Source organism: Salvelinus alpinus, chromosome 30 (assembly GCF_045679555.1).
Source record: "Salvelinus alpinus chromosome 30, SLU_Salpinus.1, whole genome shotgun sequence".
NCBI lineage: Eukaryota > Metazoa > Chordata > Actinopteri > Salmoniformes > Salmonidae > Salvelinus > Salvelinus alpinus.
Window position 1 is genome coordinate 18,650,845 of NC_092115.1, and position 26,890 is coordinate 18,677,734.

The 26,890-nt window shown below is 42.3% G+C and overlaps 2 protein-coding genes across 8 annotated transcripts in view; both read left to right on the forward strand.

Moving 5' to 3' along the window:
- Positions 1-193: 193 nt before the first annotated feature.
- LOC139560342 (alpha-tocopherol transfer protein-like) lies at positions 194-5,689 on the forward strand. Its single transcript, XM_071377021.1, has 5 exons — positions 194-542; positions 1,908-2,061; positions 2,482-2,675; positions 3,197-3,307; positions 3,541-5,689. Exons 1-5 carry the CDS (start codon positions 339-341, stop codon positions 3,769-3,771), a joined length of 894 nt encoding a protein of 297 aa, XP_071233122.1. The 5' UTR covers positions 194-338; the 3' UTR covers positions 3,772-5,689.
- Positions 5,690-15,801: 10,112 nt separating this feature from the next.
- LOC139560079 (aspartyl/asparaginyl beta-hydroxylase-like) overlaps positions 15,802-26,890 on the forward strand; it is a 32,667-nt gene continuing 21,578 nt past the window's right edge. For 3 of the 7 annotated variants that reach the window (XM_071376575.1, XM_071376577.1, XM_071376579.1), the window contains exon 1: positions 16,203-16,392. In XM_071376575.1, the coding sequence (XP_071232676.1) occupies positions 16,353-16,392 (40 nt within the window). In that variant the 5' untranslated portion in view covers positions 16,203-16,352. Of the gene's footprint in view, positions 16,393-24,021; positions 24,172-26,890 lie in introns of those variants that run through there. The other 4 variants (XM_071376574.1, XM_071376572.1, XM_071376578.1 and 1 more) reach the window with 4 other exon arrangements.

The following is a 26,890-nucleotide window of genomic DNA, read 5'->3' on the forward strand; positions in this document are numbered from 1 at the left end:
ATAGCTGAAGCATTTCTCAAGTCGCTGGACAAATTTTTCCACTGTCTTGCCCTACTGCCACGTATCATGGCAGTGGACTTTAGGTCGACAAGAACTTGAAAACATAGTTTTACCCCTGACCAGTAAAAGGCTGTACAGCCTTGTTTTCGTCGACACGGGCTTAAAGTATTTGCCTTGTTGTACAGAGGTGAGTAAGTGAGCCGCGTGCGTGTTGACGAGCGAGACTATTTCAGTAGCCTATTCAGATTGCGCCGAAGGAAATTTCTTCATTCTCCTTTATGTCAATTGAGTAACTTACTTTTGTGTGTGATGGGCGTGAAATGTGATACAGTACCGACATGAAGTCCGGAGAGGACACGGATTACGAGGGAGACCTAAATAGTTTGCCCGACGACTCCAACTTTGTCAAACCTTATTTATTAGAACTGAGACAGAGGGCACAGAAAGACATCATCGACCCGCAGCAAAGCTTGAATTGGTCCGAAAGTTTTCTAATAAAGTTTCTGCGAGCGAGAGACTTTAATGTTGAGCTGTCACTGAAGGTTGGTATCTCGGTGGGTTAAAGATATTGAGATGTTGCCCAGCTAGCACGTTGGTTCCTTGGAAGTTGTGGGAACGTACGTTTTTGGTATCCCATTGGTTCTGGGAACGAAGCCGTAAGTGTTCTGACCGGTAAAACTGAAAACGTTTTAAATGTTCTGAGAACAGAAGTTAAAATTTCGCCTATTGATAGAGTTACTTTTTAGATTGCAGGGAGGTTCTGAGAATGTTTTACTATGGTTCCCTGAACATTTTCCTAGAAAGTTTTATGAACTTTCTGAGAATGGAAATTATAGGTTATTTGAAGATAATTAATGTTCTGATAACAACATGTTTCAATAACTCAATAAAACTGATAGCCTAGTTGAACTATTTTGAACTCCCAGCACAGATAGGACACATGGAAATTAATTTGCTACGGCATTAATCATGCAACCATTTATGTTTTTGTAGCATGTGTTTTTTCTGAAAACTTTCCTTAGTGTTTAAAAAACATGACTTTAAATAGAACCATGATAATCTGTAGAAAATGTTAAGCTGAAGTACTGAAATTCCCAAAGAAGAATGTTGTTTCTTAATGTTCTCAGAAAACTATTTGAGAATTACTTTAAATAAAACCTTGAGGTAGAAACCTAGAGGAAACATTATGCTGAAGTACTGAAATTCCCACCTAAGAAACATAGTTCTCAGAACGTTATGTGGTTATCCTGCACCATTTCCAGAAAATTGTGGCGAAGGTTGTATGCAAAATAACCATAAGACTAAGCTTAAAGAAACATGGTTCTCAGAACGTTATGTGCTAGCTGGGTTTCGATGCCAATCGCACTTGTTTAGAACTTGGACTCAAAGACTGTTTGTCACTGAAAGAAAGTTGGGTCCATGCCAACTGGAGTAACGGGGAAAATAAACTATTTGGGCTACAGGTTGTCGCTATGTGAGGAAGTTTTAAACGACCAGATTGCAGCACATGCATAGATAATGTCAAAAAATACATTTTGCTTTGCAATAGTTGAACGTTTTGGACCTCTCCAAACTAAACATTCACTGTAGGATAGGCAATGCAGGCATAGGTTTATAGGAGAGGGAATTATTTTGTATCATTAATGGGTTAAACACTTGGGTTACTTAGTGTAAGTTAATGTTTGTATGTGTCTTAACTGCATTCAACAAAATGTGTGGCATAGTTCATGCCTGTAGCCCTGTATCCTGTTCATAGCCTACAAATGTCAGTCAGTGCACATAGGTTTGGAAAACATTTACCAGCTTGGCACTTAACAGTGCCCACACAGCCTGACATGATTTGACAGGCTGAGGGTCCTCTGTTGCAATCCCCAAAATATGTATTTTCTTTCTCTTTCTATCTATAGCTACTCGTTAATTACCAGCGTTGGAGGAGAGAGTGCCCAGAGATCAGTGCCAACCTGCAGCCGTCCTCTGTCCTGGGACTCCTCCAGAATAACTACCATGGAGTGCTGAGGGACCGGGACCTCAGTGGCAGCAGAGTGCTCATCTATAGGATTGGTTAGTTCTCACCTCTACGGTCTCATAGGGTGTGGTCTGGGTGTCAGGCAAGGCAAGCGGTACCACTGCATAAAAATACCTAAAATGTGCTTTGAACATAAATCAAAAGGAATAATCTGGTCATGGCTGTGTAAAAGGCTATGTAAGGAGATGGAATACTCTTCAATATAGTATACTCTATAGTAGGGATATTGAACTCTTAACATATGAGGTCTGGAGCACTGCTGGTTTTCTGTTCTACCTGATAATGAAATGCACCCACCTGGTGTCCCAGGTCTAAATCAGTCCCTGATTAGAGGGGAATACATTCTTTTTTTAAGCAGTGGAACTGGCTTCGAGGTCAAGATTTGAATTTGAGGGCTATCTATAGGGTGTCATTTGATATGTTGTCATTTGAGATGCATTGGCTTTTCTCCTCAGGCCAGTGGAACCCCAAAGACTTCACAGTGTACGAGGTGTTCCGTGTCAGTCTGATCACATCTGAGCTGATCGTCCAGGAGACGGAGACCCAGAGGAATGGACTAAAAGCCATTTTTGACATGCAGGGATGGTGCTTTGCTCACGCCCTCCAGATCAACCCCTCCCTGGCCAAGAGGATCTCCTCTGTGCTCACGGTAGGTTATCTGTTGAACTGGGTCATGTCCATTAGGACACTCAACATTTTCAACTACTGTTTTAATGGGCCCGTCCGCTGGTTTGAGAAATAATCTTTGTATGATAAGTGTTAGAATACATGATCAGTAATTGTAAAGGTCTAAGGATAAGGTTAGTTCTGGATCCAGAGTTGCAGAAATCTCATGTGTTACTCTTACAGAATATAGCTATACACAATACCTATACTGTAAGTCTGTAATAATACTGTACTAAAGGTAGAATCAGCAAGATGATGTAGATGCACAAAGTAAACAACAGTAATTAGTCAATATCCGCAACAACTAAGAGCGTTGTAGTGTGAGGCTGAACTTCTCCTCTGTTGTAGTGGGAAGCACACCCGTGCACATGCACAGATACTTTGTGTGACTGTGTGAGAGCAAAGTGTTGCATCCCGCTCATCTCAATATCTGCGGTGCTGCTCGTTGCAACATCATCTAGCTGAGTGTACCTTTAAGCCTCTGTTTAAATGTGATCTCCTCAGGACTCGTTCCCTCTGAAGGTGCGAGGAATCCATCTGATCAACGAGCCCATATTCTTCAGACCAGTCTTCGCCATGCTCCGCCCATTTCTGCCTGATAAGATTAAACAGCGGGTCAGTCACCATGCTTCATCATTCACGTTCTTGCACTGACTCTTGTTTCACCTGGATACATCTCTTTCATACATTTTACGGGAGTGATGGAGTTGATGTTAGCGACCTTCGATGTTGTTTAGAGCAGGTTCTTATAACCCATGATGATGATGTCTCTGATGATGGTGACAACAATGTTGATCATGACGGCAGTGATACTAATTCATGTCAATGCCCTCCTGTCTTACTCCTAGATCCACATGCATGGCAGCACCTTCAAAGAGACTCTGAGGGATTTCTTCTCCGAAGACATCCTCCCCCAGGAGTACGGGGGCAGCGGTCCCTCCATGGAAGAGGTGTGTCAGGAGTGGACCTCCCACATCCTGCAGTCTGAGGAACTCCTCACCCAGCTCTCCATCTACCCTGCAGGAGATGAGGTCACCTCTGACCCAGAACCTGACAGCCAGTCTGCCTACAGCTCCTGACTCCCCATAGACTACACATCCCAGAGTGCATCTCACTGACCAACCACACAACTCGTAGCATCCTTCTGAAGTCCAATTCCAATTTCTTATTCCTTCCTTCACCTTCTTTTTTAAGGGAAGTCCAATCGATATGGTTGGGGTGCACAACTTGAGCTCTCGGTCCAAGATTGTCTGCTAGTTTTGAGTTTACATGAGTATCCTGTTTATTTATATAAAGTTTTTACCAGTAGTCGATGAAAAGATAGGATGATGACGAGGGATGCTCGGTAGGAGCTAGTGCTCAAAATAGTATAATAACACATTGGAATTGGGCCTAGACTTCTTTTTTCCATCTCATCTGTTTTATAGGTTTTGCAAACATTTATATTATTGGGACGGCAGGTAGCCTAGCGGGTGGGAGCGTTGGGCCAGTAACCGAAAGGTTGCGGGATCGAATCCCAGAGCTGACAAGGTAAAACATGTCATTCTGCCCCTGAGCAAGGCAGTTAACGCACTGTTCCCCGGGTGCAAAAGTGTTGATTAAGGCAGCCCTCCGCAGCTCTCTGATTCAGAGGGGTTGGGTTAAATGCGGAAGACACATTTCAGTTGAATGCGTTCAGTTGTAAGACTGACTAGGTATCCCCCTTTACTCAACCAACTGTCTGCTACCATAATGTGTTAAAACAAAAGGCAAGATTAAAGACATATTTTAGCTATTTGTACAATTCTGTGAATGTCTACTGTAGTAGTGAAGTATATTTTTATACAATGATTGGTGTTTTAATTAATTACGAAGATTAAGTGCTTAGTTCTTTACTCAAATCAGTATAAGCTGAGCCAGCCTGTTCTTGGAAAGATCCGTTAACCCAGATTGATAATACAAGATAGCAAAAACCCTGAATATCTTTTGTCCAGTCTGTAGTAGCAAACTCAGAGGAAATTGATTCAGTTCTTTGCTGTTTTGTCTTTTTCTCACAGAAGATTATGAAAGAAAGGTGTCCTCAGAAATGTTCACATTGTAGCAAAATTGGAGAGATTTTAAAAAAATGACAATGTTTTCAACATCTCTCTCACTCAGATGAGAGAAGTGCTAAATACGTCTCTGTATGTTATTACAGAATCTCTAGTCCAGTGGAGGCTGCTGAGGGGAGGACGTCACATAATGGCTGGAATGGAGTCAATGGAATGGTACCAAACACATCAAACGCGTGGTTTGCATGTGGTTGATACCATTCCATTGACTCCATTCCAGCCATTGTTAAGAACTGCCCTCCCTTCAGCAGCATCCACTGCTCGAGTCCATTCCCTGTCTTTATGTGAAACAGTCCAAAGATCTCAAAGCCATCCAGAGGGGCAGTGTGTTGAGCTTAGTTAGGTTCTCTCACAACATTGTGTTGAGCCTGGCTGGGATCTTTCTCAGTCTACTGTGTTGGTTTTGGCTGGGCTCTCTCCCCTCCTGACCTTGGGCCCTCAGTAAACAAGCCCTCTGTCCATGTTTGAGGAGATTTCATCACATTTGGATGGCTTGATTTAATAATGTTCAGTTATGCTTTATTTGTGTCCATTTGTTTGGAGTTTAGGAGCAAGACGAGCAAAATTATTTTTGATGAAGTGCCTCTTTGTGTTTCTCTTGATATTCTACTTGAGGCATGTTGGAACACATTGCTTGCTACATCTTTATGACCAATATCATTGCATTGAGGAAATGTGAACATACCAGTAATTTGAAATAACTTTTGTAAGCTTTGCGTCATTCAGTGGTTCCTGATAGACAGTCATCTTGCTTCCTCATATGGCAAAGGTTTACTTTTCCTACTATTATTAGCTATTGGAATAGTACTGTAATTAAACAACTTGCACTATTAAAAGTTTACTAAACCGCTGTAATTGAATGCCCTATAGAAGGTGAATATTTTATTAAAATATCTAATTAATATTACCCTCATTGTCTTGACATTTGTAAATGTTTTAAAAATACTTTAAAGTACTACTTAAGTAGTTTTTTGGAGTATCTGTACTTTACCATTTATATGTTTTACAACTTTTACTTCACTACATTTCTAAAGAAAATAATGTACTTTTTACTCCATACATTTTCCCTGAAACCCAAAAGCACTTGTTACATTTTGAATGCTTAGCAGGACAGGAAAATTGTCTAATTCACACTCTTATCAGGAGAACATCTCTGGTCATCCCTACTGCCTGTGGGCTGGCGGACTCACTAAAAACACATTTTTAGTTTGTAAATTATGTCTGGGTGTTGGAATGTGCCTCTGGCTATCCGTAAATTTAAAAAACAAGAAAACGGTGCTATCTGGTTTGCTTAATATAAAGAATTTGAAATTATTATTATTATCAAATACTTTTAGACTTTTACTCAAGTAGTATTTTACTGGGTGACTTTTACTTGAATTATTTTCTGTTCAAGTATCTTTACTTTTACTCAAGTATGACAATTTTGTACTTTTTCCACCACTGCTTGTTCTTACCAATTATATTTTAACTTCCAGGTTTTCAGAATTTCAGTCTATGCCCTCTGCTCTAATCGATAGAAATACATAGAAGTGGGAAGGAAAGCAACGCATGAGTCTATTACCATGTATTTATCTAGTTATTTTATGAAAATTGCCCTGTAGAGGGGAGTGCAACTGTTTTTCCTCCTATGGAATTCCCTTCACTGGTGAATGAATATGGAGGAAGAACTTTCAGTGGAAAGAATTTGAGTGTCCACAGACAACGTTTTCCATGACATTTCATAAAATGACTAGGCTCAAAAGCATAGAAACATAATCAGTCACAGAATGGTAGTTACTGGATATTTAACTGGTCTTGTGTTGCCATCTAGTGGGGAAAATCTGAGTCCAAAGTCCAAACGCTTATGAGTTAGTATCTCCACATCCTGAATTCTCTTTACTATGTCGTAAAATATTTAAGACTATCAATACTCATTGTCAAATTACTCGTAAGTATGCCTACTATTAGACCTGACGCCATGAGCTGTACACACCTCCATGAACCCACTATCAAGATAATATAATCTTTATTAAATTGACTATTTTTCAGACCAAAATTATTATTAAAATTACCAATTTAATCCTCTGGAGGATCAAGAGAAATCTGTCTTGTTCTTGGCATTGAGGCCCAGACAGCCAGACAGACTAGAAGAGACGAATGTGACAGATTCACATACTATAAGTTCACATACAGTACCAGTCAAAAGTTTGGATACATCTACTCATTCCAGGGTTTTTCTTTATTTAAAAACATGTCTACATTGTAGAATAATACTGAAGACATCAAAACTATGAAATAACACATGGAATCATGTAGTAACCAAGAAAGTGTTGAACAAATCAAAATATATTTTATATATATTTTCAAAGTAGCCACCCTTTCTTTTGAAAACAGCTTTGCACACTCTTGACATTCTCTCAACCAGCTTCATGAGGTAGTCACCTGGAATGCATTTCAATTTACAGGTGTGCCTTGTTAAAAGTTATTTAGTGGAATTTCTTTCCTTCTTAATGCGTTTGAGCCAATCAGTTGTGCTGTGACAAGGTAAGGGGGGTATACAGAAGGTAGCTGTCACGCCCTGACCATAGAGATCCTTTTTATGTCTCTATTTTGGTTGGTCAGGGCGTGAGTTTGGGTGGGCATTCTATGTCTGGTGTTCTATGTTGTCTATTTCTTTGTGTTTGGCCGTGTGTGGTTCTCAATCAGAGGCAGCTGTCTATCGTTGTCTCTGATTGAGAAGCATACTAGGTAGCCTGTTCCCACCTGTGTTTGTGGGTGGTTATTTTCTGTTTAGTGTTTGTCGTCACCTTACAGAACTGTTTGTTTGTCGTTTTGGTTAGAGTGTTCATATTTATTAAAATAACGTATTATGAATACTTACCACTCTGCACCTTGGTCCTCTTCTCCTTCTCCAGACGACGTGCGTTACAGTAGCCCAATTTGATAAAAGACAAAGTCCATATTATGGCAAGAACCGCTCAAATAAGCAAAGAGAAATGACAGTCCATTATTACTTTAAGACATGAAGGCGGGTCAATCTGATACATTTCAAGAACTTTGAAAGTTTCTTCAAGTGCAGTCGCAAAAACCATCAAGCACTATGATGAAAGTGGCTCTCATGAGGACTGCCACAGGAAAGGAAGAACCAGAGTTACCTCTGCTGCAGAGGTTAAGTTCATTAGAGTTACCAGCCTCAGAAATTGCAGCCCAAATAAATTCTTCACAGAGTTCAAGTAACAGACACATCTCAACATCAACTGTTCAGAGGAGCCTGTGTGAATCAGGCCTTCACAGTCAAATTGCTACTAAAGGACACCAATAATAAGAAGAGACTTGCTTGGGCCAAGAAACACGAGCAATGGACATTAGATCAGTGGAAATCTGTCCTTTGGTCTGATGAGTCCAATTGATTTATTTTTTATTCCAACTGCCGTGTCTTTGTAAGACGCAGAGTAGGTGAGCGGATGATCTCCGCATGTGTGGTTCCCACCGTGAAGCATGGAGGAGGTGTGATGATGTGTCGGTGCTTTGCTGGTGAAACTGTCAGTGATTTATTTAGAATTCAAGGCACACTTAACCAGCATGGCTATCACAGCATTCTGCAGCCATACACCATCCCATCTGGTTTGCGCTTAGTGGGTCTGTCATTAGTTTTTCAACAGGACAATGACCCAAAACACACCTCCAGGCTGTGTAAGGGCTATTTGACCAAGAAGGAGAGTGATGGTGCTGCATCAGATGACCTGGCCTCCACAATCACCCGACTCCAACCCAATTGAGATGGTTTGGGATGAATTGGACCGCAGAGTGAAGGAAAAGCAGCCAACAAGTGCTCAGCATATGTGGGAATTTGAAGCTGGTTGAGAGAATGCCAAGAGTGTGCAAAGCTGTCATCAAGGCAAAGGGTGGCTACTTTGAAGAATTTAAAATATATTTTGATTTGTTTAACACTTTTTTGGTTACTACATGATTCCATATGTGTTATTTAATAGTTTTGATGTCTTCACTACTTTTCTAAAATGTAGAAAATAGTCACAAAAAAAACTTGAATGAGTAGGTGTGTCCAAACTTTTGACTGGTTCTGTACATATAATAACACAACCTAGTAGTCAGGATCAATCAATCAAATGTATTATCAGCAGATGTCACAAAGTGCTATACAGAAACAAACAGCAAGTAATGTAGAAGCACGGTGGCTAGGAAAAACTCCCTAGAAAGGCAGGAACCAAGGAAGAAACCTAGAGAGGAACCAGGCTCTGCGGGGTGGTCAGTCCTCTTCTTCAATAGGATCCTGTCAATGGAAATGCCATGTTTCACAGACCCATTGACTTTCTTCACACTTTGTTACATTACAGCCATATTGATTAATTGATTAAATCGTTTTTTCCCCTCATCAATCTACACAAAATACCCTATAATGACAAAGCAAAAAAAAATTTTTTTTGCTAAAAAAAAACATATTTAACTGAAATACCATATTTACATAAGTATTCAGACCCATTACTCAGTACTTTCCTGAAGCACCTTTGGCAGCGATTATATATATATCTTTTTTTTTCTCACCTTTATTTAACCAGATAGGCTAGTTGAGAACAAGTTCTCATTTACAACTGCAACCTGGCCAAGATAAAGCAAAGCAGTGTGACAAAAACAACAACACAGAGTTACACATGGAATAAACAAACATACTGTCAATAATACAACAGAAAAAGTCTATATACAGTGTGTGCAAATGAGGTAGGATAAGGGAGATAAGGCAATAAATAGGCCAGAGTGGCAAAATAATAACAATATAGCAATTAAACACTGGAATGATAGATGTGCAGAAGATGAGTGTGCAAGTAGAGATATTGGGGTGCAAAGGAGCAAAATAAATAAAATAAATAACAGTACGGGGATGAGGTAGTTGGGCTATTTACAGATGGGCTATTTACAGGTACAGTGATCTGGGAGCTGCTCTGACAGCTGGTGCTTAAAGTTAGTGAGGGAGATATGAGTCTCCAGCTTCAGTGATTTTTGCAGTTCGTTCCAGTCATTGGCAGCAGAGAACTGGAAGGAAAGGTGGCCGAAGGAGGAAATGCCTTTGGGGATGACCAGTGAAATATACCTGCTGGAGTGCATGCTACGGGTGGGTGCTGCTATGGTGACCAGTGAGCTGAGATAAGGCGGAGCTTTACCTAGCAAAGACTTGGAGCCAGTGGGTTTGTCGACGAATATGAAGCGAGGGCCAGCCAACGAGAGCATACAGGTCGCAGTGGTGGGTAATATATGAAGCTTTGGTGACAAAACGGATGGCACTGTGATAGACTACATCCAATTTGCTGAGTAGAGTGTTGGAGGCTGTTTGTAAATGACATCGCCAAAGTCAAGGATCGGTAGGATAGTCAGTTTTACATGTGTATGTTTGGCACCATGAGTGAAGGATGCTTTGTTGCGAAATAGGAGGCCGATTCTAGATTTCATTTTGGATTGGAGATGCTTAATGTGAGTCTGGAAGGAGAGTTTACAGTCTAACCAGACACCTAGGTATTTGTAATTGTCCACATATTCTAAGTCAGAACTGTCCAGAGTAGTGATGCTGGACGGACGGGCAGGTGTGGGCAGCGATTGGTTGAAGAGCATGCATTTAGTTCTACTTGCATTTAAGAGCAGTTGGAGGCCACGGAAGGAGAGTTGTATGTTATTGAAGCTCGTCTGGAGGGTGGTTAACACAGTGTCAAAAGAAGGGCCAGAAGTATACAGAATGGTGTCGTCTGTGTAGAGGTGGATCAGAGAATCACCAGCAGCAAGAGCGACATCATTGATGTATACAGAGAAAAGAGTCGGCCCGACGATTGAACCCTGTGGCATCCCCATAGAGACTGCCAGAGGTCCGAACAACAGGCCCTCCAATTTGACACACTGAACTCTGTCTGAGAAGTAGTTGGTGAACCAGGCGAGGCAGTCATTTGAGAAACCACGGTTGTTGAGTCTGCCAATAAGAATGTGGTGATTGACAGAGTCGAAAGCCTTGGCCAGGTCGATGAATACAGCTGCACAGTATTGTCTCTTATCGATGGCGGTTATGATATCGTTTAGGACCTTGAGCGTGGCTGAGGTGCAACGATGGCCAGCTCGGAAACCAGATTGCGTAGCGGAGAAGGTACGGTGGGATTCTAAATGGTCGGTGATCTGTTTGTTAACTTGGCTTTCGAAGACCTTAGAAAGGTAGGGTATGATATACGTATATAGGTCTGTAGCAGTTTGGGTCTAGAGTGTCTCCCCCTTTGAAAAGGGGGATGACCACGGCAGCTTTCCAATCTTTGGGGATCTCAGACGATACGAAAGAGAGGTTGAACAGGCTAGAATTAGGGGTTGCAACAATTTCGGCTGATCATTTTAGAAAGAGAGGTCCAGATTGTCTAGCCCGGCTGATTTGTAGGGGTCCAGATTTTGCAGCTCTTTCAGAACATCAGCTATCTGGATTTGAGTGAAGGAGAAATGGGGGAGACTTGGGCAAGTTGCTGTGGGGTGTACAGGGCTGTTGACCGGGGTAGGGGTAGCCAGGTGGAAAGCATTCGATTGCTAATATTATATTCGATGCTAATACAGTACGCCACAGGACGTTTTTGTGCTGGTCAATGGCAGTTAGGTCTGGAGTGAACCAAGGGCTATATCTGTTCCTGGTTCAATTTTTTTTTTAATGTGGCATGTTTATTGAAGATGGTGAGGAAAGCACATTTAAAGAATAACCAAGGCATCCTCTACTGACGGAATGAGGTCAATATCCTTCCAGGATACCCGGGCCTGCTCGCTGAAGTGTTTTAGGGAGCGTTTGACAGAGATGAGGGGTGGTCGTTTGACCGCAGATCCATTACAGGTGCAGGCAATGAGGCAGTGATCGCTGAGATCCTGGTTGAAGACAGCAGAGGTGTATTTGGAGGGCAGGTTGGTTAGGATGATATCTATGAGGGTGCCCATGTTTACAGATTTGGGGTTGTACCTGGTAGGTTCAATGATCATTTGTGTGAGATTGAGGGCATCAAGCTTAGATTGTAGGATGGCCAGGGTGTTAAGCATGTCCCAGTTTAGGTCACCTAACAGCACGAGCTCTGAAGATAGATGGGGGGCAATCAATTCACATATGGTGTCCAGGGCACAGCCGGGGGTAGAAGGTGGTCTATAGCAAGCGGCAATGGTGAGAGACTTGTTTCTGGAAAGGTGGATTTTTAAGACCTAGATAGTAAAACAGAACTCTGCAGGCTATCTCTGCGGTAGATTGCAACTCCGCCCCCTTTGGCAGTTCTATCTTGTCGGAAAATGTTATAGTTAGGGATGGAAATGTCAGGGTTTTTGGTGGTCTTCCTAAGCCAGGATTCAGACAAGTCAAGGACATCCGGGTTGGCAGAGTGTACTAAAGCAGTGAATAAAACATACTTAGGGAGGAGGCTTCTAATGTTGGGCCTGGATTAACCTCTACATCACCAGAGGAACAGAGGAGATGTATGATAAGTGTACAGCTAAAATAACTGGTCGTCTAGTGGGTTTGGAACAGAGAGTAAAAGAAGCAGGTTTCTGGGCACGGTAGAATAAATTCAAGGAAAAATGTACAGACAAAGGTATGGTAGGATGTGAATACAGTGGAGGTAAACCTATGCATTGAGTGACGATGAGAGAGATATTATTATTATTATTTAAACCAGGTGAGATTACCGCATGTGTGGGAGGTGGAACTAAGGCATATTGAGCAGGGCTAGAGAGCCTCTACAGTGAAATAATGCAATAATTACTAACCAAAACAGCAATGGACAAGGCATATTGACATTAGGGAGAGGCATGCATAGCCGAGTGATCATAGGGGTCCAGTGAGTGTCCAGTGAGTAGCTCGGCGATTCAGACAGCTAGCGGGCCGGGGCTAGCAAGCAAGCAGAAGGGCCTTAGAGGGATGGCACGACGGAAGAAGTCTGTTGTAGCCCACGCGTGCTGTTACGTTGTCAGACGAGTCGTCATGGATCAGCAGGGCTCCGTGCGGTAAAAGGGTCCAGACCAATTGGCAAAAAAGGTATAGTGGTCAAAGAATTTGTCCGATGGGCCTCTTCAGCTAACAGTCCGATACGCTCTAGACAACTAGCAGGCCGCGGCTAGCAGGCTAACAGATGGGCATTCAGGGGACGTCACGACGGAGGAGACAGTAGAAAAAAAACCTTGGGTGAATTACATCGGTAGTCCAGTCGTGATAGGTCGTCGGGGCTCTGTGTCGGTAGTAAAAGGGGTCCAGGCCAATTAGCAAAATAGGTATTGTAGCCCAAGGAGTGGCTTTCTTTTGCCAAATAGGGCTATCTTCTGTATACTGTACCACCCCTACCTTGTCACAACACAACTGATTGGCTCAAACGCATTAAGAAGGAAAGAAATTCCACTAAATAACTTTTAACAAGGCACACCTGTAAATTGAAATGCATTCCAGGTGACTACCTCATGAAGCTGGTTGAGAGAATGCTAAGAGTGTGAAAAGCTGTCATCAAAGCAAAAGGTGGCTACTTTGAAGAATCGGAAATACACTGCTCAAAAAAATTAAGGGAACACTTAAACAACACAATGTAACTCCAAGTCAATCACACTTCTGTGAAATCAAACTGTCCACTTAGGAAGCAACACTGATTGACAATAAATTTCACATGCTGTTGTGCAAATGGAATAGACAAAAGGTGGAAATTATAGGCAATTAGCAAGACACCCCCAATAAAGGAGTGGTTCTGCAGGTGGTGACCACAGACCACTTCTCAGTTCCTATGCTTCCTGGCTGATGTTTTGGTCACTTTTGAATGCTGGCGGTGCTTTCACTCTAGTGGTAGCATGAGACGGAGTCTACAACCCACACAAGTGGCTCAGGTAGTGCAGCTCATCCAGGATGGCACATCAATGCGAGCTGTGGCAAGAAGGTTTGCTGTGTCTGTCAGCGTAGTGTCCAGAGCATGGAGGCGCTACCAGGAGACAGGCCAGTACATCAGGAGACGTGGAGGAGGCCGTAGGAGGACAACAACCCAGCAGCAGGACCGCTACCTCTGCCTTTGTGCAAGGAGGAGCAGGTGGAGCACTGCCAGAGCCCTGCAAAATGACCTCCAGGAGGCCACAAATGTGCATGTGTCTGCTCAAACGGTCAGAAACAGACTCCATGAGGGTGGTATGAGGGCCCGACGTCCACAGGTGGGGGTTGTGCTTACAGCCCAACACCGTGCAGGACTTTTGGCATTTGCCAGAGAACAGCAAGATTGGCAAATTCGCCACTGGCGCCCTGTGCTCTTCACAGATGAAAGCAGGTTCACACTGAGCACATGTGACAGACGTGACAGAGTCTAGAGACGCCGTGGAGAACGTTCTGCTGCCTGCAACATCCTCCAGCATGACCGGTTTGGCGTTGGGTCAGTCATGGCGTGGGGTGGCATTTCTTTGGGGGGCCTCCATGTGCTCGCCAGAGGTAGCCTGACTACCATTAGGTACCGAGATGAGATCCTCAGACCCCTTGTGAGACCATATGCTGGTGCGGTTGGCCCTGGGTTCCTCCTAATGCAAGACAATGCTAGACCTCATGTGGCTGGAGTGTGTCAGCAGTTCCTGCAAGAGGAAGGCATTGATGCTATGGACTGGCCCGCCCGTTCCCCAGACCTGAATCCAATTGAGCACATCTGGGACATCATGTCTCGCTCCATCCACCAACGCCACGTTGCACCACAGACTGTCCAGCAGTTGGCGGATGCTTTAGTCCAGGTCTGGGAGGAGATCCCTCAGGAAACCATCCGCCACCTCATCAGGAGCATGCCCAGGTGTTGTAGGGAGGTCATACAGGCACGTGGAGGCCACACACACTACTGAGCCTCATTTTGACTTGTTTTAAGGACATTACATCAAAGTTGGATCAACCTGTAGTGTGGTTTTCCACTTTAATTTTGAGTGTGACTCCAAATCCAGACCTCCATGGGTTGATAAATTTGATTTACATTGATCATTTTTGTGTGATTTTGTTGTCAGCACATTCAACTATGTAAAGAAAAAAGTATTTAATAAGAATATTTAATTCATTCAGATCTAGGATGTGTTATTTTAGTGTTCCCTTTATTTTTTTGAGCAGTGTATAACATATATTTTGATTTGTTCAACACTTTCTTGGTTACTACATGATTCCATATGTGTTATTTCATAGTTGTGATGTCTTCACTATTATTCTACAATGTGGAAAATAATAAAAATAAAGACAAACCCTGGAATGAGTAGGTGTCCACACTTTTGACTGGTACTGTAAATATAGATACACACACACACACACACACACATTTCCCTACTTCAATCAACAATTGTCCATTATGTTCATGTGCAGTTGTATTCCTGAAAAGCATGTCTAGAATTCTCTGCCTGCCACGAACCCATTTAAGGATGATGTGGACTCCTGCATGACTGGGCACGTGGGCGCAAGCTTAGCACAAGTGTACATCATATAATTTAATATTCAACTGGAAAGTCATTATTTGTATACTACCGCATACTTGCAGTGCATGAAGGGAGTACTCTACTTTGATAATTATAGATATCCGTTTCTGAAGAATTAGAGCAGAATCAGCATTGCGCTGACACTGGATTTAAGTGCGCAAACACTAATGAGTTCATGGAAGCTACTAGGCTATGCAATTAATTGGGCTTGTTCGAAATTGGAGCAGACCGTGCAGGCGACTGCCGACTGACTGATCTACAACAAACCTTGCATCAATAATAACTACTCATTATTATTTGTAGATCAGTCAGTCACAATTTACCCATGACACATTACGGTTTTGATTCTCTCGAACACGGCCATTCTCTACACGCAGTCTCTCGTCTTGTTTGTGATAACTCACTTTTAGTAGGTCTTTCTATCAAATGCACATCTAACATGCATTAATACAATTCCGTCACAAGGCAACGTGGCTTTAAGCGACATATTTGTTAAAAACTGTTTACAACTGCACTATGGCTCCGTGATTACATAAGTTACGTAATAAAGTGATGAACACCGTCTGGTCTCGCGATGGATTTATCTTCTATCTTGCCACGTTCCAGTACAGAAAAAAATGGGAATGAACGAGGGCTTTCTCTAGAAGGGATACAACTTTTGTCAAAATTGACTTTATGTAGCAGGTTTACGAGAATTTACGCAGCAGGTTAGGATAATTAACGTATCAGGTCCGAAGAATTAGGTCAAGGTTAGGAAAATAGTTAAGGTTAAGTTTAGGGTTAGCGAAAACCTCCTTTTGAGGTCAAATTCGAGAAACTGTATCCCATCTAGACATGACCATGGGCGAGGTGGTTCTAACCTGCGGGTATCCACACGATTGAATAAGACAACATCCTCTGAAAGCGAATTGGACGACATTTTCCCTTTCTCCGCCCATCTTGTCTTCGTAAAACCCGCACTGGCTGAGGGCGCAGTCACTCAAAAGTCGACGGGGTTGCTATGGGCTTCGGTTTATGAGGGCAGAGAGATTTGATTTCTACTGGGCCACCTTTAATGCAAGAAATTGACAGTGACGCTCGCTAATTTTGAATTTCCACTTGAATTCAAGCAACTTCGAATAGCCATGGTCACGAAGAAAAACCCACGAGGACAGAAACTGAAAGGTTCGTAATTTCAATTTCAGTAATGGCAGTGGTGCATGCGACCAACCTTCACTTGGCTACAGAAGGCCTTTGAAAGTTAATCGTCCGGCATTTAGGCAATGCAAGTTAGCCTACAATACTATAGACCCATAACTGGACAAGATGTAGCACAACGTCCACAATATACCCAACAAGTTACCAAACAATTGTGTCCCTTTTTATGGAGTCACCATCAACTATACATTTGTCGAGTTATAGTAAACGTCACAAGTGTCTTTGTATCAAGATGATAGGCGCTTTGCCTCTGCTACATTGTATAACGAACGAGGCATTCGTTCGATTTGAAGCACTGTTGCAATTCGTTAGGTTGCATAGCATGAGAGTATCAGGTCAATTTTTGATTACAATTGAGTGGCCTGTGCACTAATGAGGACTTTGAGTCATATCGTTCCTAATTATGCCATTGTACGCAGCAAGGCCAATTAAATATCTTCCTCGTAGACTACAACAGAAACTACATCAGTAGACGATGGTATCGTCCCCTTTTTTAGTTTTTGGTCGTTTCTCCAAGTGTTCACGTGTCAATAATGGAAGAACGTGGGAGGGGTTACACGTGGCTTCTATCGTCGTCGCGGTTTCAAACCAGGACCCCTATGGAGACGTTTTAATAATATGGCGCCGCTCCCCAAGTTATCAAGAAAATAAGTTACAATGGCGTGGTCTGAGCCCCATACTTTAAACGTTAACTAGTGGTTTAAGGGAAGACAGACTGCAAGGGGGCGCGGGCTTTACATGTAGCCTACGAGTCATGCTAAATGTATGTCCCCTTTGCAAAACTCCAGTTGCATTGTGACACGTGGCCTTGGGCCGTAGAATGTGTTGCACATAGTAAATTATTGGCATAATCTCATAACATCAGTTTCAGTGCCCTTCCTACTTTAGGCTAGGCTACTTATAGAACTTTATTTCTAAATCTAATGACTTCATTCATCTGACACAGAACGGCCGATGTCCACTGTTTTGTACTCTTTAAAGAAATATGATAATCATCAGGCCACTATTCATATCGATCATATCAGTGTGAATATTACGTGCCAGGCTTTTGACTGAGCTGCAATACTAGAACGTTTAGAAAAGTAATCAAGAAATTAATTACAAACGTTACATCAATTTAGTGGTTGCAAATGAGTTGAAGATGGGTCTACACACGTCGTATGTTAAGTGATAAAGGTAAAATAATGTTTAAAAAAAACTATGTACAGTTATCAGAGTAATTCACAAGACAAGGCGCCTCCCCCTTCATGTATGTTGACCGTTGTACAGGGGCATATTCACTAGGTGAACTGTTCAGGAATTTGCAGAAAGAAATGTAGTGTAATATCTAGAGGTGACATAATTTACTATTCTACACGACCGAGAAGCATCTGTCATACATTTATGAGTTAACATTGGTTACGTTGCACCGCTCTGAACAGGCCCTCATACTCACTGCCCAACGTCTGACTATGAACTGCCTGCCTATAGCTATAGGGATGTGACTTATTGATACATGAAAGCGAAAGCTGTTTTCGATTCTGCATTTATGGTTATGTAATAAGCAGTTAAAAGTATATGCCAAGTCAAATTCTGTACTTTATGACCAATCTAAAAATGTATGTTTTCAAATGTTTTCTTTTGAATGTGCGTTCTTTCACCATATTGTTTGTTTAGAGGTTTGATTGTCATTGATATTCTACAATGGTTTTCTATGGACATTTTATTATGTATTATCAAATTGATATATATATTTTTTAAATGAAATTGCCCCATCCCAGGCTTCCTCATCTCTTAGAAGCTTGGTGTGATTGGACGAAGGCCAAAGAACTGGTAAAGGCAACAACTGCTTGCCCTGACCTGTGTGAACATGTTTTTTCTTTGCAGTGGATTTAGCCAAAACTAGATACTATTCTTGAGGAATAATCTTGCATGTGTGGTGTGAGCTTGTTTGTATGGGATGTTTTTTAGCTTACTTGTACAAGTGGCAGGATAGGAAAATGTTGTATAAACTTCCCACATGCTCTAAATGTTTGTTTTTGCCTCACTGATGCTGGAGTTAATTTGATTGCTATTGAATTGATAACACAGAAGTATCAATATTTGGATAAGAGTTAACTGCCCATTTTATTGCTAGAGTCCTGTGTACATTATGTAGGCCTGCTGCATCTCAGAGCCAGGATGCGGTTTGTTCAATTTGAACTATGGTTATGCATTTTGGGGCTCTACAACTATTGAAGGAGAGACAAGCTAGTCTTTATGGAGAGTCAGTAATGTGGTTTTGAGATGATTTGCCTTTTAAAATATTCATACCAAGTTTAGTATTCTGACAGTAGCGGTGCGTGGATAAAGTCACTGAGGAAGCCAAGTCAGGAAGAAAAGCCATATTACAACCTATGTGGTAATAGCGTTGTTTATAACCTGTTAGTTCATATCCCTTACCACCGTGAGATAGATAGATACACACACAGTGCATTCGGAAAGTATTCAGACCCCTTGACTTTTGGAATGCATAGTTTTTTCCCCCCTCAGTCTACACACAATACCCCATAATGACAAAGCAATAACAGTTTTTTTTGTGTTTGTGCATTTATTTAAAATAAAACAGAAATATGACATTTACATAAGTATTCAGACCCTTTACTCAGTACTTTCTTGAAGCACCTTTGGCAGCGATTACAGCCTCGAGTGTTCTTGGGTATGACGCTACAAGCTTGGCAAACCTGTATTTGCGGAGTTTCTCCTATTGTTCGCTGCAGATCCTCTCAAGTTGGATGGGGAGTGTCGCTGCACAGCTATTTTCAGGTCTCTCCAGAGATGTTCGATTGGGTTCAAATCTGGGCTCTGGCTGGGCCACTCAAGGACATTGAGACTTGTCCTAAAGCCATTCCTGCTTTGTCTTGGCTGTGTGCTTAGAGTCGTTGGCCTGTTGGAAGGTGAACCTTTGCTCCAGTCTAAGGTCCTGAGCGCTCTGGAGCAGGTTTTCATCAAGGATCTCTCTGTACTTTTCTCCATTCATCTTTCCCTCGATCCTGATCTTTCTTTGTTGGCAGCTATTCCATCTAGGTCTCCAGTGTTTCAAATAAAAAATCAAGCATTAAGATTAGCTCATTGGTCTGTAAATTATTTTATCAGATTAATCAAACCATTGACGTAATGAATGATAGCATTGTGCACCAGTAATACTAGTAAAGACAGTTGGGCACAGATTCCAGTCAATATAGTCAAGTTGAACTTGAACACTTCTTGTGCTTAAAATGTCATATGCACTTTCAGTAGAGACTGAACCATCACACTACCACCACCATGCTTGACCGTTGGTATAAGGTTCTTACTGTGAAATGCAGTATTTGGTTTTTGCCAGGCATAATGGGACCCATGTCGTCCAAAAAGTTATACTTTTGACTCATCTATCCATAGAACATTCTTCCAGGAGTCTTGATGATCATCCAGGTGCTTCCAGGTTATTTTCTGGCAAACTTGAATCAACTTTTTGGATGAGATGGGTCCCATTTTATGTCTGGCAAAAACCAAACACTGCCTTTCACAGTAAGAACCTCATACCAATAGTCAAGCATGGTGATGGTAGTGTGATGGTTTGGGGATGCTTTGCTGCCTCAGGACCCGGAGGACTTGCCTTTTAATAGAAGGAACCATGATTTCTGCTCTGTATCAGAGAATTCTACAGGAGAATGTCACGCCATCCGTCTGTGAGCTGAAGCGCAGCTGGGTCATGCAGTAAGACAATGATCCAAAACACACAATCAAGTCTACATGAAAATGGTTAAAAAGCAACAAATATGAAGTTTTAGAATGGCCGATTCAAAGTCCAGACCTAATCCCAATTGAAATGTTGTGTCAGGACTTGAAACGAGCAGTTCATGCTTGAAAACCCACAAATGTCCCTGAGTTAAAGCAGTTCTGCATTCCCCCACAGCGTTGTGAGAGACTGATCAACAACTACAGGATGCGCTTGGTTGCAGTCATTGCAGCTAAAGGTGGCACAACCTGTTATTGAGTGTAATGGGGCAATTACTTTTTCACACAAGGGAACTGGTTGTTGCATAACTTTTAATTAAATCAATAAAATAAGTATATATCTTTTTATGTTATTTGTAAAGGATACCTTTATCTAATATTAGGTTTTGGTAGAACATCTGATAACATTCAGTATAGAAAATATGCAAAAATGAAAAAGGGGCAAATACTTTTTTGCTGCACTTTTTCAAGTACTTTACACCACTGAATATAATGTACCAAGTAATTACACATACATAAGATATTACTATATATACACAGTACCAGTCAAAAGTTTGAACACACCTACTCATTCAAGGGTTTTTCTTAATTTGTATTATTTTCTACATTTTAGAATAATTCATCAAAGATCTCTCTGTACTTTTCTCCGTTCATCTTTCCCTCAATCCTGACTAGTCTCCCAGTCCCTGCTGCTGAAAAACATCCCCACAGCATGATGCTGCCACTACCATGCTTCACCGTAGGGATGGTGCCAGGTTTCTTCCGTACCTGACGCTTGGCATTCAGACCACAGAGTTCAATCTCGGTTTCATCAGACCAGAGAATCTTGTTTCCTCATAGTCAGAGTCCTTTAGGTGCCATCGGGTTCTTGGTCACCTCCCTGACTAAGGCCCTTCTCCCCCGATTGCTCAGTTTGGCCGGGCATCCAGCTCTAGGAAGAGTTTTGGTGGTTCCAAACTACTTCCATTTAAGAATGATGGAGGCCACTGTGTTCTTGGGGACCTTCAATGCTGCAGAAATGTATTGGTACCCTTCCCTAGATCTGTGCCTTGACACAATCCTGTCTCGGAGCTCAACGGACAATTCCTTCGAACCCCATGGCTTGGTTTTTGCTCTGACATGCACTGTTAACTGTGGGACCTTATACAGACAGATTTCCTTTCCAAATGATTTCCAATCAATTGAATTTACCGCAGGAGGACTCCAATCAAGTTGTAGAAACATCTCAAGGGTCATCAATGGGAACAGGATGCACGTGAGCTCAATTTTGAGTCTCATAGCAAAGGGTCTGAATACTTACGTAAATAAGGTACTTCTGTTTTTAAAATTTTATACATTTGCCAAATTTGCACAAAAAAAAGTTTGTCATGGGGTATTGTGTGTAGATTGAGGGGGGGGGGATTATTTAATACATTTTAGAATAAGGCTGTAATGTAATTTGTTCTTGAAAAAGTTAAGGTGTCTGAATACTTTCTGAATGCACTGTATATATTGGGTCAAATTACATTCATTAGACCTATGATTCATTGTTCATTACAGCTAAATAATTTAATGTATTAAACACCGCATAATACGATTCCCAGAGTGCATTTCATCTCCCAGGGTGCAGTGCTCCGCCCAGGGCTGCTGGCTGGCTACCGCTCCTACAATTTCTCTTCATTACTTCAGTTTAACTGACGCCCGGCCCAGAAAGATAATTTCCTTAGACAGCCACATAGCAAAGTCAGATTATAAAATTCCTAATAAGACACTTTAGTTATCATCTTTGTGCACAAAACATCCATTGCATTATTCAAATAATTGTCACTGAGGTCCATTTTTATTTTTTCCCTCACTCACAACCGAAGATATTAACATTTTATATTCGTCCAATGTCGGCCATGTTTTTGGATGACGTGATGACGTCGTCGCTGCTCCCTGTGCGCACTGTTCTAGTGCGTAGTGATGGGGGCTGGGATCAATATCAGGATAAATTTTTTTGACAATATCGCAATATTATTTGTGTTCACATGACTTTTGGGTTGTAATCATATTTAAAATGCTCACATGAATTTCATACTTAAGATATTTTCATGACATTGTCACTCAAAAATATTTTGAATTCAGTTGCTAGTAGAATAACGTTACAATGCAAATGTCATGTGTGAAATCGTTTTTTATGTTGTTTTGGAACTCAACCTCCCTTGCACTGCACGGCTTTGTAACACATTTTGCTTAGTTGTTTTGGTGGGCTGGCAAAGTATTTCTATAGTTAGCTTCTGAAGCCAGTCAACAAGCTGCGGACGTGGAGGTATGATGTTTCGTTAGAAGTCATGCTGTTGCATTTTCTCTCTCTCACTAGCTTCGCAGAAGTTTGGCTTGCTTCTCAAAAGTGACTCGCGTGCGCTGTCAGCATCATGCACAAGTAGCCTGGCTAGCTTACTGCTGCCCCCTTGAGAAGACAAGTAGCCTGGCTAGCTTACTACTGCCCCTTGAGAAGACAAGTAGCCTGGCTAGCTTACTGCTGCCCCCTTGAGAAGACAAGTAGCCTGGCTAGCTTACTGCTGCCCCCTTGAGAAGACAAGTAGCCTGGCTAGCTTACTGCTGCCCCCTTGAGAAGATAAGTAGCCTGGCTAGCTTACTGCTGCCCCCTTGAGAAGATAAGTAGCCTGGCTAGCTTACTGCTGCCCCCTTGAGAAGATAAGTAGCCTGGCTAGCTTACTGCTGCCCCCTTGAGAAGACAAGTAGCCTGGCTAGCTTACTGCTGCCCCCTTGAGAAGACAAGTAGCCTGGCTAGCTTACTGCTGCCCCCTTGAGAAGACAAGTAGCCTGGCTAGCTTACTGCTGCCCCCTTGAGAAGATAAGTAGCCTGGCTAGCTTACTGCTGCCCCCTTGAGAAGACAAGTAGCCTGGCTAGCTTACTGCTGCCCCCTTGAAGACAAGTAGCCTGGCTAGCTTACTACTGCCCCCTTGAGAAGACAAGTAGCCTGGCTAGCTTACTACTGCCCCCTTGAGAAGACAAGTAGCCTGGCTAGCTTACTACTGCCCCCTTGAGAAGACAAGTAGCCTGGCTAGCTTACTGCTGCCCCCTTGAAGACAAGTAGCCTGGCTAGCTTACTACCGCCCCCTTGAGAAGATTCAGACAAATTACTAGACAGATTCCATCCTCTCAATCTGTATTCCGTATATGACGAGACAAATTTGACAGACTGAAAGTTAAATATTTCTAGTACTGAACCGTTATTCATGTTCTAGTATCGAAAAAGTACCGACGTTTCGGGTATACCGTGCAACACTATTCATTTTAGATTTCAACTAAGCACCATTGTTAGGCTAATTTCCTGATAGCCCATATAATGCTATGTGGGAACATCACAATGCTGTTACGTTACTGGTAATGTGAGTAGTATCACTAAAGGTCACTTTGGTTATGCATGCAAACTAGTGTGTTGGCTCCATGTGTTTAGAAGGAGCTTTCAGCAATATGGTAACCCTGTATCTGGTCTGGAGTCTCTTTTAACTCTATCTTGGTGACTTGGGACTGGCCCTTTTAACCAAACCATTACAGTGTATAGGTGTATAAGGGTGGGGCACCATGTGTGGGCTGGATACCAAGCAGGTTTTATGGTTATAACCTGAGGGCATTCTCTGGAAAACTGAACACATCACGATTAGATCAAACTGGCCTTGGAAGAGTCTGGGGGTGGGAGGATTGAGGACGGGAGTAACATTATCTTGTCACCTTGACAATAGCCACCAATTTCTGTCCCAAAATGTCATGGTGTGTGTTTTGAGGGTGTGTTTGTATGTTTGAAAGAGAGAAAAGAAGGGGAGTGTGTCAAAGCAGACATTCCACAGGATCCTTATGTAAGCTCAAACTGAACAATATGTACTCACAAACGACAAGCAGAGACCGAGAACAGGGAGAGGGAGTCTGTTTCCTCCAACTAACTTACTAAACATTTGAAAAGAGGTTACAGTGGAACTACTGAGGTGTTGTGGTCATGGAGCATCCAGCTGAAAGACACGGTGCGTGTGGTGTGCTTGTGTGTTGAATACATTCACACTGTAAATGTTAGTTTTGCATCAGAGGGTGTGTGTGTGTGTGTGTGTGTGTGTGTGTGTGTGTGTTAATACATGTATGTGATAGGTAGTACACAATGGCAGCCTTATTCATTTGGTAATCTTAACTTTTTCCTCCTAGTACTGACTTTGCTGAAAGCTACTTTGAGGAAAAATGGACTTACTATGACTGAGATATGTGGTTGTCCCACCCAGCTATATTAAGATGAATGCTCTGGATAAGAGCATCTGCTAAATGACTACAATGTAAATGTAGGGGGAGTTGGTTATGAGGCTCTCCAGAGAGTTGGTAGGGAATGGTGTGCAGTAAACGCCTGCACGAATGGCTCGGGACAGGAGCACCAGGTCTGCTAGATTAGGGCAGCACCCTTTTCAGGATTGTCAGTACCAATGTTCTCATGAGGATTGCAAACCGTTTAGAAGGTTTGTTTGCATCTGATTTGTAGGCTATTTTCATTCTGTTGTAATATTGTGTAGGCTTAGTGTTCAGAACTGTATGCCTACATCGAGTAGCAAATACTTTAAACTAAACAGATGAAAATAGTGCAAAAAGATTCTGGTTTTAACATGACCAACAACTTTCTGACCAAGGTTCAAACAGTGACCAGGTTTCGAACAGATTAGCCTGCCTAGAGGTTGATTGTTTCAGCTGTTTGTACAGCCTCCCAAGTATTTTAATGTGATTTTCATGTGTGCTTGGCAATGTGTGGCTCATTGTGCATTTATGCATTTGCTGTTTCTTGCTATGATTTGTGGTCATGTGAGTGATGTTCTGGATGAGCAACATTTAACACAAAAAAATAACCCACCCCCTTCCCCCAACTTGCACACTGTTTTTCAGCAGATTGTCCTATGTCACAGGTAAGGTACATTTGTCACAGGTAAGGTACATTTGTGAAAGGCGTTGTCCCTCATTTCCTGAGTAGGCAGAGTAGTCGGCAGTTTTTAAATGCCTCCATTCTCTCTAAGAGCCTGCTTAAACCGCCCATGTAGGGCTAACGAGTATCCCCCTGGCAACCAGGCAAAGTCACTGAAAGCCAGGATTTGCATGGCCTGTGGCCTGTAGCCTTTAAATCCCTCTCCCTCAGTCCGCTCAATCACACGGCAGTGTGTGTGTGTGATTAGGTGTCAGCCAGTTCTCCTAGTAAAGAGCTCCCCTTCTCTACCTGATGCTGTTCTATTGTTACTGGGGCGGGAGGCAGCTGGTGATGGGGGAGGGGGGCGAATCGATACAGTATCGATTTTATTCATAATTCTTTTGCAACGTAGCATTAGCGAAGGCTAGTTTGATCATCCATTTTTAAATAGTGAGCCAACATTTTTTTCAGCACTTTTATTTCCATGACTAATCAAAACTACTTTTTTCATGCTCTCTCTCTGTAGCAGGCATATAGTGAGCAATATGTTTGGAACATCAAATCGCAATAAAATCGCATTATCAAATCGCAATACATATTGAATTGTGAGAATCGCAATACAAAAATCATATCGGCACCTAAGTATCGAGATAATATCATATCGTGAGGTCCCTGGCAATTCCCAGCCCGAGAGGCACCACTATAATGACAGCCAAGAGGGATGCTGGGTAATGTCCCGTTGGCATGGTGTTAACAGAGCCTCTCCATATGAGTGCCTGAATGTCTTCTGGCTGGACAAGAGGACAGCTCTAAAAATAGCCCTATTTGCTGGTTCAGGTCCCATATCAGGTTCCGGCTGAGTTTGCTAGGAACAAAAAGAGGAGGAGGGCACAGAGGTTTGGGGGAAGGAAGTATAAGGGTGATAAGAGACGCACAGAGGCTTTTCCAAATCGGACCGGTCAGGGGCAGTCTGCACAGATGGAAGAGCCAATAGTCGAACCCACCCGGGTGCTTGAACCCGCGATGGTTGTCGAACAGACCGAAGGTAGATGGAGCAACGCTGTCACATAAGAACTTCATCCGGAATGAGGAATATATATAGATATATACATATACGTTGATTCGACCCGTGGCATCTTTTTTTGGTGATGGTAGAGAAACCGTTGTTTTTCTGAGGGGTCCAGACCTTGGGTTAATACTTTGGCTTTTGTTCTGCTCAGCTTAGGGACGAGAAGAACAAAGGACACAGCTCTGTGGATAAGGATTGGGCCTAGTGTTTGGGTTGGTTTTGGTGCAGATGTGGAACAACTTTATTTAACTTTTAGAATGAAACATCAGAAACTGTAGTGTGTGGATGGATTTGCAAAAAAGTGAAGTTGACTAATTGGTGCATTAATTATGACAGAGGGCAAGGGGATATTTTGTTGGGACTTACCGAGACATATTTTTATAACTGTCACGACATTGACATGAGCAGGTGCTGTGTATCTGAATATGGTGCATCTGCCCACGTGTGAATGGTTTGACCTAGCTTGAGGGTAGGGGACTCGGCACCTGTTCATTCTTCCATTGCCATCTCTTCGAATACATTGATATTTTTACCCATAGTGCTCTGTGTACAGTGTCAAATGCACCCAGAATAACTAGCTACTCTACTGATTTTGTCTTGTTGCCTTTAAGGACAACCATAGATTTTTTGGGCTTTTGCTTGAACATTCACACACTGAATTATAATTCAGTTACTTGAAAACTCTCGGCCTATGTTTAATCCTCGTGAGGTTTGTGGCATTCATTTGGTTTTCGTGCTA